The sequence below is a fragment of the Mustelus asterias genome, chromosome 5 (assembly GCF_964213995.1).
Source record: "Mustelus asterias chromosome 5, sMusAst1.hap1.1, whole genome shotgun sequence".
Classification (NCBI taxonomy): Eukaryota; Metazoa; Chordata; class Chondrichthyes; order Carcharhiniformes; family Triakidae; genus Mustelus; species Mustelus asterias.
The window spans coordinates 117015259-117028133 of NC_135805.1; the positions used below are offsets into that span (position 1 = coordinate 117015259).

General features: G+C 43.1%; 2 protein-coding genes across 3 annotated transcripts in view; one reads left to right on the top strand and one right to left on the bottom strand.

Annotated features, from left to right (window-relative positions):
* mcph1 (microcephalin 1) overlaps window positions 1-12875 on the bottom strand; it is a 334501-nt gene that overhangs the window by 124979 nt on the left and 196647 nt on the right. The window lies entirely within an intron of this gene.
* LOC144493775 (angiopoietin-2-like) overlaps window positions 1-12875 on the top strand; it is a 117536-nt gene that overhangs the window by 34370 nt on the left and 70291 nt on the right. The window contains exons 2-3 of one of the 2 annotated variants that reach the window (XM_078213237.1): window positions 4052-4207; window positions 10942-11063. In XM_078213237.1, the coding sequence (XP_078069363.1) occupies window positions 4052-4207; window positions 10942-11063 (278 nt within the window). The remainder of the gene's footprint in view (window positions 1-4051; window positions 4208-10941; window positions 11064-12875) is intronic. The other variant, XM_078213238.1, reaches the window with a different exon arrangement.

Sequence of the window (12875 nt, forward strand, 5' to 3'; positions counted from 1 at the left end):
GATCAGGAATATATATCTCTCTGAATCCAACCTCCTCTCTTAATAGAATATATCAGAGAATCAGCAAGGAAAAAAATGAGGCTTGATCAATTTACTTGCCATCAGAAATGAGTAAAATGCTCAGTCGCATTCCATAGTAGGTTATCCTAAACTGGACAGAGGCCATAATGCAGATTGAACATGGATTAATAAACCATGTATCTTTATTCACTGATCAGCTGGAATTCTCCAAAGCAGCAACCATTTTGTGAATGATACCTAATTAGAGGGGTTAACCTATGAGCAGTTTCAGAAGATAATTGAGAACTTTCCATGAGAACGTTTAAAAATGAACTTTTGAAAATAGTTTGAACCCATGGATTAAAGGCAGATCAATAAACTGGATTGAAAACTGGCTGAGCACTTGGAAGAACATGGTGATATCTGGAAAACTGTCCATTTAGTGACACCAAACTCTGTCAGGTGCCATTTCTATACAATCAAACAGCATTTAAAAAGACTGAATCAATTTATCAGATGGATTAAAGAATGAAAAGTATATTTTAATCTCAATAAAATAACACATATTGGGAGCTCTCTTTTTCCTTTCTGGAAAAGTAGGTACAATTTATAGCACCCCACCTTCAAAAGGAAGCATTGAACAGTGTTAGGGTGCAGGGTCAGAAATCCCAAGGTATGTTACGAAACCAGACTAGACCCGAACAATTTTTGATTTTGGCATCAGTGTGAGGATAAGGTGTTTCTCTCCAGGCACGATTCTACTGGCAAACTCTGAAGTTTGTATCAAAACAAACTTTATTTCATAACACAGTTCAATTACAACAAATGAATTAGCTTAACTCTCAGCAAACACTCAATATTTAAACATGACAAGACACAATTAACCTATCTCTATGAGTTCCAATCAAGCAAAATTTCCCTTGTAAACTTAAACCCCTCTTTAGAATTAGTTAGTAAAACACAGGCATACTTGCTTTGAATGAGGTTACCAGACTTGGACCTTCCAGAAAGCTTTTAGAGGGAGAGAGACAGAGACAGAGACACTGCTTTCTTCACAGGAGGCAGCAACAACTTGTATTTTAAAATGATACTGAAACTCTTTCTTTCCTGTTCATCCCATTAACCACATGGCTTTGTCTCTATCAATGAACCTAATCAAAACTCTGTTCTGAAACCCCAAGAGGAGCCTAAGCAAACACAAATGCATTAGCTCTGTTAAAACAAACTCTCCATGTCCAAAATAAGTATTTATCTTGTTCCCAAAAGAGAAAATGCTGAAAAATCTCAGCAGGTCTGGCAGCAACTGTAAGGAGAGAAAAGCGCTGACGTTTCGAGTCCAGACGACCCTTTGTCAAAGCTTTGACAAAGGGTCATCAGGACTCGAAACGTCAGCTTTTTTCTCTCCTTACAGATGCTGCCAGAACTGTTGGGATTTTCCAGCATTTTCTCTTTTGGTTTCAGATTCCAGCATCTGCAGCAATTTGCTTTTGCTTATCTTGTTCTCCCAGCTGCTAGCTTAAATGTTTTCCAAGACAAACCGTCACCCTACTAAACAACTGAATTTTAAGCATACCTTTTGCAAGAAATATTATATAAATATATTTCTTAAAGGCACTGTATCATCACAACAGGATTCAGAGTAGTGTGGTAAGCTGAACCTGGTGCTTCAGGCTCTACGTTATGCGATCAGAAACAATGGCTGGGGTTCTCCCAAAAAAATTCTAAGTGTTGAATTCGTGTGAAAACTGGAGTAAATCATGCTGTTTTTTTCAATGGGAGTTCAGAGAAGAATCTCTCACACTTTGTGCACTGCTGAGTGTACTAGCATAAATCGCGCTAAAAATCAGTGGAGGGGGGGCCTATTCCTGCTGGAGAGGCCGGCAGCATAGCATTGAGCGGGCCACTGCGCATGCACCAATCTGTCAGTGCTGAGATCAGCGCATGGACAGTGCCTGCCGATCGCTCGATCGCTGGCCAGCTCTGTGACCCCCACAACACTGGCGCTCTTACCCCCCCTGGCCTGACTGCTGCCCCTGCCTCGATCACTCCCCCCCACCCGGCAGCCCCGAGACACCCCCCCCCCCCCACCTCATCGCCCCCAGTAGCCCTGACCGCACCACCCTGATGCCCAGCCCCGATTGCTGGCCTCCCTCGCTCTGCTCGCAATTCCAAAGTGCATAATGGCAGCAGGACCCTGCACCCCTGAGCCCCATCAATGCCCCATGAGGCCCCGCCCCCTCATCAGGCCCTGCCCCCATCAGGCTCTACCCCCATCAGGCCCCAGCCCCTCATCGGGCCCCAGCCCCCTTTAGGCCCTGCCTTATGCCTGGTGGGCAGTGCCAAGGTTCCCCCGGACTTTGACACTTTGCCCCTTGGGCACCCGCCCCCCCCCCCCCAACCACCCACCAGGAGTATTTCACTCCAACGGGGTTTACAGTAGCTCCCCACTGTCGGGGAGTGGCAGGGGCCTGGGCTTGCACTGCCAAGGTGCCAATTCCCAGGGGGCACCCCCCCAGTACCCGACCCTCTGTGGGGCCCCGATTGCCCCTCTTTCACTCCAGCAGGCTCGGGCCACCAGCTCCCCGACAGTGGGGAGCTACTGCAACCCCTGCTGGAGTGAAATACTCCTGGTGGGTGGGGGGAGATGCCTCGCAGTCCCAGAGATTTCAGTCCCGGGCCCACTAATAGCATTTAAATTACATGGAAATTCAAATTAACATAAATTATGCAGCTCTGCACCTAGTACCGACATGGAGCTGACAGCGCCGGAAATCCGGTGCTGGGAGACGCGCTTGGGGCCGGATGCCCAGCGTAGATTGTGCTAATCCAGCCCTGCTGAAATCTCCCATCCTGCTGCACTAAAACAATCAGTGCAGCGGGATGGGAGAATTGCCCCCAAAATATCTGTCTGAAGAGCGAGTCACCAGGCTGAACATTTTTTTGGAGACAGGTGGAATGCAATCACCCCTCTAAAATGATGACAATTTCCATAGATGACAAGTAAACACAGATTTACAATGAGTGAAAAGTCACCCTCGTCCCAGATGACCATAGGCGAGGGCAGAGAGGGCTGATTGGTGGTGATTTTAATCTGAGGGCCACCACACCTCAGGAGAGGGGCAAGGTTGAGAAGGCGGGCCTTCATAGATCACCTTAGCTGGAACAAGAATTGGACCCATGCTGTTGGCGTTGCTCCATATCACGAACCAGTCATCCAGCCAACTGAGTTAGCGACCCCCCGTCTTTACAACTAGGAAGTCTCAAGTGGTACAGGAGATGATGGGAAGAGATTTCCTCCTTCTTCAAAAACAGTGAAGAAGTACAACACACTACATCTACTTACTGCTTTAAAAAGTAGCTAGATCTCAAACTGGAATTTGAAGATAGGATATAGAAAAGGGTATTATGATCCCTGTGTCTGCAAGAGACAGCTCTTCAATAAATATGAGATGAACAAATATTCTGCAGTTCTGACTGGATATCTTTGGGGTCATGAAATACTTTTCAACATAAAGGAAGGATTTGTTGAACTGGAAAGGGTGCAAAAAAAATTTACAAGGATATTACTGGGACTGGAAGGTTTGAATTATAAGGAGAGGCTGGATAAGCTGAGACTTTTTTCCCTGGAGTGTAGGAGAATGAGTGGTGACCTTAGAAAGATTTATAAAATCATGAGGGGCATACATAAATAAGGTAGGGGAGCCCAGAACTAAAGGGCATAGGTTTAAGATGAGAAGGGAAAGATTTAAAAGGGACCTGAGGGGCAACTTTTTCACACAGAGGATGGTGCATCTATGGAATGAGCTGCCAGAGGAGGTGGTAGAGGCAGGTACAATTACAACATTTAAAAGACATTTGGACACGTACATGGATAGGAAAGGTTAGAGGGATATGGGCCAAATGCAGACAAATAGGACCAGTTCAATTTAGGAAACCTGGTTGGCTTGGACAAGTTGAGCCAAAGGGCCTGTTTCCATACTGTATACCTCTATAGCTCTATAAATTTAAGAATTTAGGAAATACATTGAGGTCTGTCTTTTCCCCGTTATAGCTTGAAAGCTACATTCAAGATAACATGAAGAGTGAAATGGTACAGATGCAGCAAAATGCAGTACAAAATCATACAGCGGCCATGCTAGAAATAGGAACAAACCTACTCACTCAGACAGCTGAGCAAACACGTAAATTAACAAGCGTGGAAGCACAGGTAAGGAGTTTTGGTTTTTACACATAATCTAGATATATAGATGTCAAACTGCTGGGTATCATTGCATGTTAAGATTCAACTTAAAATGATTGTTCAGTGGAGAGATCAGGTAGTTTCCCTCTGCCGGGTTTCAAAAAAGGCTCATTTTATTCAACTACTGGAAGATATGTTAGAGTTTCTTAGAAAGATGTTCACTTCAGATTTTTCCCTTCCTCGATGTTAACAGTTTCACCGCCACTCAATACCTTCCACTCAATACCTGACTAAGATCTAGGCCATTGGCATTATTTTTAATTTAACAATGACATAAAATATTAAAGAAATATTTGGAAAAAGAGGCATGATCAACAGCAGCATAATATGTTATTTTTAAATCATGATACAAATTTTGCTCAACATTCCAAACAGTTTATTTAAATCGATTAAGGAGATCTGGAAGAAGCGCTGGCACGGTGGCACAGAGGTTCGCACTGCTGCCTCACAGCGGTTCGCACTGCTGCCTCACAGCGACAGGGATCCGGGTTCAATTCTGCTCTCGGGTGACTGTATGGAGTTTTCACATTCGCCCCGTGTCTGCGTGGGTTTCCCTTTGGGTGCTCCAGTTTCCTCCCACACTCCAAAGATGTGCGGGTTAGGTGGATTGGCCATACTAAATTGCCCCTTAATGTCAGGGGGATTAGCAGGGTAAAGACGTGGGGGTTACAGGGATAGGGCCTGGGTGGGATTGTTGTCGGTGCAGGCACGATTGCCCGAATAGCCTCCTCCCGCACTGTAGAGATTCTATGATCCAAGGTCGTAATTGACAGAAAATGAAATTGACTTAATCTCATGTAATAGGTGAAGCAGTATAAATTCAAGCATACTTATAACACCAGAACAAACATGGGTTTGCATTTTCAGTTATTTGGATGCAAAGTATGGACAAGGCAACATGATAAATCTGATTCTAAGCAGCAGACATCAGGGGTGAACTGAAACTGGAGATGGCAAAGGAACTTCGCTTTTGTGTACTCTTCACTGAATAGATATTTAACACCAACAAAATATATACTTCAGTTGAAACCAGAAAGTCCAGTCCCAATACTGTGCTAAACGCCAAATGTGCAATTTGCATTGCCACCACAACATCACCCCAAAGAAAATATCTATTGTTGTAATTTCAAACACTTCTTTAAAATAAAGACAAATTCACCAACAAATGCTATGAAATCTGAGAAGTCTTCAGATTTCACAAGATAAATGGATTCCATTGAAATTAATGCTTCAGAAGAATTGCTTTTGGATTTCCTTTCATGAACTAATGACTCTTTCCTCAATGACTTAAGTCCAGAGAACTCAAATGGCAAAAGTGGGGACGATGATTGTATAAGTAAAGAAGTTCGAAGGAGGGTCATTCACGTTGTGTTAATTAGTGGAGGATAGAATGGGATCTTAATTTCAACGCTAAATGTTACTGTTCCTTTCATCTTGAAACCAAAGTGCAACATTTAGTTAACTGGCATGACAAGCAGATTATCCAAACTATCAACCTTTAAGGGAACTTTTTTGTAGAAGAACCTGATTAACTGCAAGTACACAGGTTTTGACGGTGTGCCCAATTAACTATTGCTGATATGTTTGGCAAATGCACCAGTATTCCATTAATTTTCTGATTTACGTATTACAATCTGACTGCCAGAGGAAAATGTGCCTGAGCTAATGCTAAAAATTAGGTGTGGTGAGCAAACAGCATAATAACCATGGTATTATTGTTGGCAAATATGCCGCAGTCAATTCTCAGTGAAACTTGCAGGTGTGCAAGGCAATTGTTTGGCATGAAAGCACAAATAATGACATAACATTATTTTTTTGAGAGAATGAGAGAGGATCACACCAAGTAATTAAAGCAGTGGAGTAACTTAATTTATGAACAATTATACAATTGCTCTGTTTTAACTGCTGTATCATTCTAAAATAGTAAATAATGTACCACAAGCTGCACTAACAAGAGGCACCACTAAGTACTGAGTCTTGGAGAATGGATATTCATCCAGAGTCAGAGATCTTGTACACCTAAAACAATATAGGATGAGTTCTTCCTTTTTCAGAAGGTGAAACGAATCATAAGAACTTAATAAATAGGAACAGACCATGATGCTCCATGAGCCAGCTCTACCATTCATTAAGATCGTGGCTGACTGATTGTGGCCTTAACTTTCCTTTTCTTCCAGCCCTCCCATAACCTTTGAACTCCTGTTTAGATCAAAAATCTGTCTAACTCAGCCTTGGATATATTGAATGACCCTACCTCTGGTGATCTCTGTGGAAAATAATTCCAAAGCCAAATGATTCTCTGGAGGAAAGATATTCCTCCTCATTGCTGCCTTGAATAGGAACTCCTTTATTTCTAAACTGCACTGCCTCATTCGAGATTCCCCCATGATAGAGAAACATCCTTCAGCATCTACACTGTTAAGCCCCTCAGAGTCTTACTTGTTTCAAACTGCACTGTCACAACCCTTTAACCAAATCTGGACTGAAGATAAAGGGCTATTCTGTTTCTCTTTTTAATCTATCCTTACATTTGCCTGTTTCAACTTTCCCCCAAAATTTTCTTTTCGTACAATGTTTTCATCTTATTTTGTATTCTCATCCCTTGTTCAATTTCTTCTTCTGTTTCTCCCATTATCTCCCCACACTCGAATGCTGAACCTTCTCTCAGTAAGGCAAACAAAAAGAGTGAATTATTTTCCATTGAAGAGAAGTCATTCTGTTGTATTTTGTCATTGGATATATCACTTAGTTGATCATATTATTGTCCACAAGTATAATCGTTCACTTCCTCAAGTAATTGCTTTGTTCCTTCAAATATAATATCAGAATTTGGATTAATTAAAAGCTGCACCTGTAAACTTTTGTGACCACATTGCTCTTGTAATGTAATAAATTAAACATCTGCTGCTATGCTTAAAATGAACAGATTTATTGGGACATGGGAACTACAAATATTTTTCCAGATTAAAGACTAGCACAGTAACACGATCGAATTGTGGAATAACATTTGTGCCCAAACACCCTCCAATACTTCAATGAACCTCCTAAATTAAACCTAGGAATGCTTCACTGGTCTTTCTTGTCAGCTAGACAGATCAAAACTGCTCATGTCTCAATTCCCTAGTGGTAACATTGAGTTAAACACATCGGCACCAGGTTAATTTCACAAAGCTATTCAGCGATTAGTTGAGCCACATAGACCAGGAGATTTCAGGTTTGATCTGAGCTGAGGGAAGCAGGTACTCAGCTGTACAATTGGAAACAATGCCCTCGGGACCAAAGGAAGGAAAATTATACCAGATCACATCCAGCAGCTCCATGCTCACAGAGCCTGTTCATGGATAACAGCTGAGGATAGAACCAGACTTGTGGCAGCTCAGGATAGAACCAGACTTGTGGCAGCTCAGGATAGAACCAGACTTGAGGCAGCAGGAGCTCATCATCAAAACATGAAAAATAGCTCTTTAGAAAAGATACTGCCCGAACTGTTGACTTCCTATCCTAAAAAGAGCCATTCCTTTTTTTTTAGTGAAAGGGGGAAGAGCAAACATAGAATTGGCAAAAGGCACATGGTATGGGGACAACCTGACCGATACTCACCTTTACGCCCCAGGAGGGGCGATCCCTTCAACAGGTTCATGTCCAGGTGAACCTGTTGTAAACCGCGCCAATGGAAATATATGGCGGGGGTCAATATACGGCGAGGGGGGGTTGTGAATTATATTCAAATCCATTAAAATGTATTTAAATCTGATTCATGCCGTGTGGGCATTGCTGGCATTCCCAGCTCCCACGTTAGTCAGGGCAGTGAAAAACGGAAATCACGATCTTGCTAGTGAGATTCGCGACTTCTGGGTTTCCCTACATCTTGAGCCCCAGCTGGCAATCTCATGGACGGCTCAAGATCCCCCATCCTATAACTCAATCTTATCTTGCGAAGGAAAATTTATCCCTTAGCTAAATAGATTCTCTAGCATTTTTCTTCAGTAATCCCTCCTTTATTTCAGTTTGCAGGGCACTTCTCTCCCTGCATTTCCTCTTCCTCTTTTGGGTAGGCTTTGCACAGGGCAAGCAATCAATCATTTTCCACCACTTCCCATCATCTTACATTTTCTAAATGATTGCCTGGATCTTCTGCCAAGTGGCAATGATCGCCGCTCCACTCATACTTTGTTTCACCTTGACTCTACTCTACATTTCTGGCTGGGTTTTCTGGAATTGGCTCATTCATTGCTGGAGTGTCGGAGGGAAGACAATCCACACACCCTTTCTGCAACACTAGCTACCAGAAGGTAAATTCAAAGGTCCAGTGGATGAATATATGATTGTTAGTGAATGGGTTGAATAGATAAATGAGTGAATGGGTAGTGTAGCTAGGTGGGTAAGGTAAGTGACAAAGTGGGTCGGGTGGCAGGTGGGTTGGATGGCAGGTTGGTATGGTGCCAGGAGGGTGGGATGCCTGGTGGGTGACGTTTTAGGTTGGTGACATGGCGTGTGGATAGAGTTGCAGCTGGAATAGGGTGGCAGGTAGGTGTGAGGGGAGGTAGATGAGTGGGTCAGTGGGGTAGTCAGGTGACTGGGGGTTAGCGTGGTTGGGAGAGATCGCCTGGTTGAGGGTAGCCACGGGGTCAGTGGGGGAAATCAGGGAGTTGAGGGGCAGTTGGGGGTTTGAACTGGTGGTTGAGCTGAGCTTGATGTGAGTGAAAGGGTGGTAGTCAGTGTGAGTGACTGAGGGGAGGTCAGTTCTGTCGTTACCCAGGAGTTCCACTGCAACGTTTCTGTCCGTCATTTCCTGGGCAACTGTCCAGGTAAATAAATCAGAATTGTCTGACATTTCCAACTCCAGCTTAAGAGCTATGAAGGGTCCCTTTGACAGACTGGAAAATCTGGGCCAATATTCTCTTTTCCAGCATTTTCATTACTTGTTGTATAATTATCTTTAAGATATCGCTTTCTTATTCAAGGAAAATATTTATCTGTTCCATCTTCTTTTCATTTTCCAAAATATATCATTTTCCACAAATATAGTGGTACATTTTGGAAGAACGAGAAGAGACAATATAAAACAAAGGAAATGGCAGTTTTCGCAAGACCCAGTCCAACACCATTCGCAGATTCCAACAGATTCACTTTTCTGACAGGACCTCGACAATGGCAAGAGCAGATGTGCCATTCTCCAAGTTTTGGGCAGAAAAGGAGAGAGAGAGAGGGGTGAGAGTGAGAGAAAGAGAGAGAGAGGAGGGAGAGAAAGGACGCTAGTTGGCATGGTCAGCAGAGAAAGAAAGTTGTGAGCTCTCTGTGAGCCACTGGAACAGAATGAGAAAGGATGAACCATTTCTGGTTGAAGAAACATCCTGTAGAAGCCTAAAAGCTCTGGACGAAATGCCCTGACATGGTCAGGTGGAAAATTTACCAGAGAGAATCTGACTGCTGCTAGCAAGTTTGGACCTTCTCTGGAAACTGTCTTTTGAAGGTCATTCGATGTTACAACTTGCAAAAATATATAACAAAGAGAAGCGGATCTGTTGGAATGTGTGAAAGGTGTTGGACTGGGTCTTGCGAAAATTGATATTTAGCCGACAATAGCTTTGGGACTGGGTCCTGGAGAGTCAAGTGTCCACTTAAGGAACAGTGTAAAGTATAACCATAGTGGAAGATTTTCAGTCGCGTTAAAAACTAAATGAGAATTAATTTTTTTGTAGTTTAGAGTACAAATTATTTATAAAAGTAGTGTTTAGTCAATGTTGCTTTTAGCTTGTTACAGTTAAAGTCTTAAAACTTGAAACCTTTATGGGTGATCTTTTCAGCCAGTCAATCTCTTTCAAATTATTGGTCTCTCAGGGGACCATAACAAATTAGCTCCTGATGAGAAAAAAAAGTACACGGCTATGGGGAATGGGGCTGAGTGTCAAGGGAAAGAGATTTAACTGTACTGCTCTTCCAGAGAGCCTGGCCTGGACACAGCAGACAAAATGGCTTTCTTCTGTGCTGTAACTATTTATGATCTTTTACTATCACTGGGTCAAAGTCTTGGAACTCTGACTCTAACAGCTATATCGACAATACATGGACTGTCGTGGTTCAAGAAAGCGGCTCACCATCACCCTTAAAATCATGGAACCCCCACAGTGCAGAAAGAGGCCATCTGGCCCATCGAGTCTGCACTGATCACAATCCGACCCAGGCCCTATCCCCATAGCCCCATTTATTTACTCTGCTAACTAAGGGGCAATTCAGTGTAGCCAATCGACCTAACCCGCACATCTTTGGACTGTGGGAGGAAACCGAACTACCTGGAGGAAACCCATGCAAAGACGGGGAGAATGTGCAGACTCCACACAGTCACCTAAGCCAGGAATCGAACCCGGGCCCCAGGTGCTGTGAGGCAGCAGTGCTAACCACTGTGCTACCGTGCCACCCCACCTTTCTCAGGGGAAGTTTGGGATGGGCAAGGGATAGTGGGCTTGTCAGTAATGTCCAGAACCACCAACAAATTTTTAAAATATGCCATTTCAGATGTCAAAATATTTTAACTTTTCATTTTTTTAAGAAAACTGTTGTTAGAAAGAGCACTTGAAAGAAAAAAAAATTCCCAAATGTGCCAAGAAAGACACTTCAATTATTAGAAACAATTATCATGTCCAATTAAAGTAGTATTTATTGTTCTCTCCCATCTAATCAATTTCCTCTATTTTTTCCAGGTTTTGAATCAAACATCTAGACTGGAGCTTCAGCTTTTGGAAAATTCTCTCTCAACAAATAAATTGGAAAAACAGATAATGATCCAAACTAATGAAATTACTAAACTCCATGATAAGAATGGGTAAGTGCTCTTCAGCTGTCAGAACCTCGAACAATCATCATATTCACTTCAGCATTTCTTTGTCTATTAGCTGCTAGGGTTCCCAAGAAATTGCCTGTTTTGGCATTTTGTGATAGAAAATTCATGGCTGCATTTTATAACTGATATGTTGGTCAGAATTCTCTGATGTTCTAAGTCACGCAAGCACGGAGAATTTGGCGCTCAGCCAAATCTCCATTTTCTGCAGTGGGAATGGAGAATTCCAGCCGCCGGTGAGGTCAGAGAAATCCAGTCATTATGTTTACATGTAATACACTTCAAAACCTGCCGCGACGAGTCGCTATATTCACATTTATAATGGAATCTGCAGATGTAAACGTAACACTGCAAGGATACATTCCTGCCAGTGGGGGCACTATAGAACCACTTTTGGTTGGAAGTGTAATTAGAAAATAATAAATTTAAGTTGTCAATATCCATTAGGAATGTGGAGACATGGAATTCATAATGAAGTGAAATTTTCAAGAAGTGTATTCAGATGTAAAAAGAAAGTTACAAGAGATAATTATTTCTGTCCCACCTGATCCAATTATCTTCAGCCCAGTTTTAACACTTCATCGAAAGACAATCCGACTTGCCAAGTGCAATGGCATCCGAGACAGTAACTAACAATACAAGTCTTGCATCTAGTGTGTCTTCATAAGTGCTTCAGAAAATGCCTGACACTTGAAATTGTGACACAACCAAACTCATCACCACAATTGCACTCGATTGCATTTCCATTAACATTGAGTGCAATTCTCCCATTTTGAGACTAAGTCCTGGGGTGTTAACATGGAGGGTTTCCCTTCACAGAGGTTGGTGGGAAAGCACACCAAATCTTCCAGCACTGACCTCATTAATTATGCACCCAGTATTTTATGTCATATTCCGTGGTGTGGCAAGCCTGTGGGCACATAGTCCACCACTGTGTCCAGCTGCCATATTGAAAGGCGTCCAATATCACGAACACATGACTGAAAAATGGTGAACTTCCTGAAAATGAAGATAGATCTGTGGGAGCACTCTGAGACCAGAAGATGGACCTCCTGAGAATAAAGATGGATCTCTCGGAACATGCCTGGGCTGGAAGGTGAACCTCCTTCAGGACACCAAATCTGGAAAGCCCAGCTGCAAATGGTCCCCCCTCCACCCACGACTGTGGCATCCCGGAGTTCAGGGTTACTGGTGGCCTCCATACTGAACTCCGAAGATAACCCTAGGCATTGTTCAGGTGAGTCCTGACATCTGCACACTACGATGTTCCAAAAGTGTTTCACGCCGGTGTGTTTTTCCACTGGCATCGCAGAGAATATGGTTTGGGGTGTGTGTGAGGGGAGGTGGGATGGTAGAGTTGGACCATTATCTGCATCCCATTAATGAGGTGCAAATTAGTTTCAAGCTGGTCTCTGGCAGGTTTTCCGATCTGTCGTAGAGGGGAACAGCACAAGATCAAAGTGTAAATTTACGTCGGCATGAAACCAATTTCGGGGCTTCCTGCCATATTCTCTCCCCACGCCGCCATCGGCCCCATCGGCAGGGGCTTGTGAGAACACAATCGATAACCTCACCCACATATATACATAGTTACAGCACACTCTCCACAAGATTACAATCTTTAGCAAAAGCAGAAACATTCAGTTTCCAATGAGCCTTTTACCAACCACCACCCCTTAGGTTGCAGGAGAAATGGTGGCCTAGTGGTATTGTCACTGGACAAGTAATGCAGAGACCCAGCGTAATGCTCTGAGGACCTGGGTTCAAATCCCACCATGGTAGATGGTGAAATTTCTG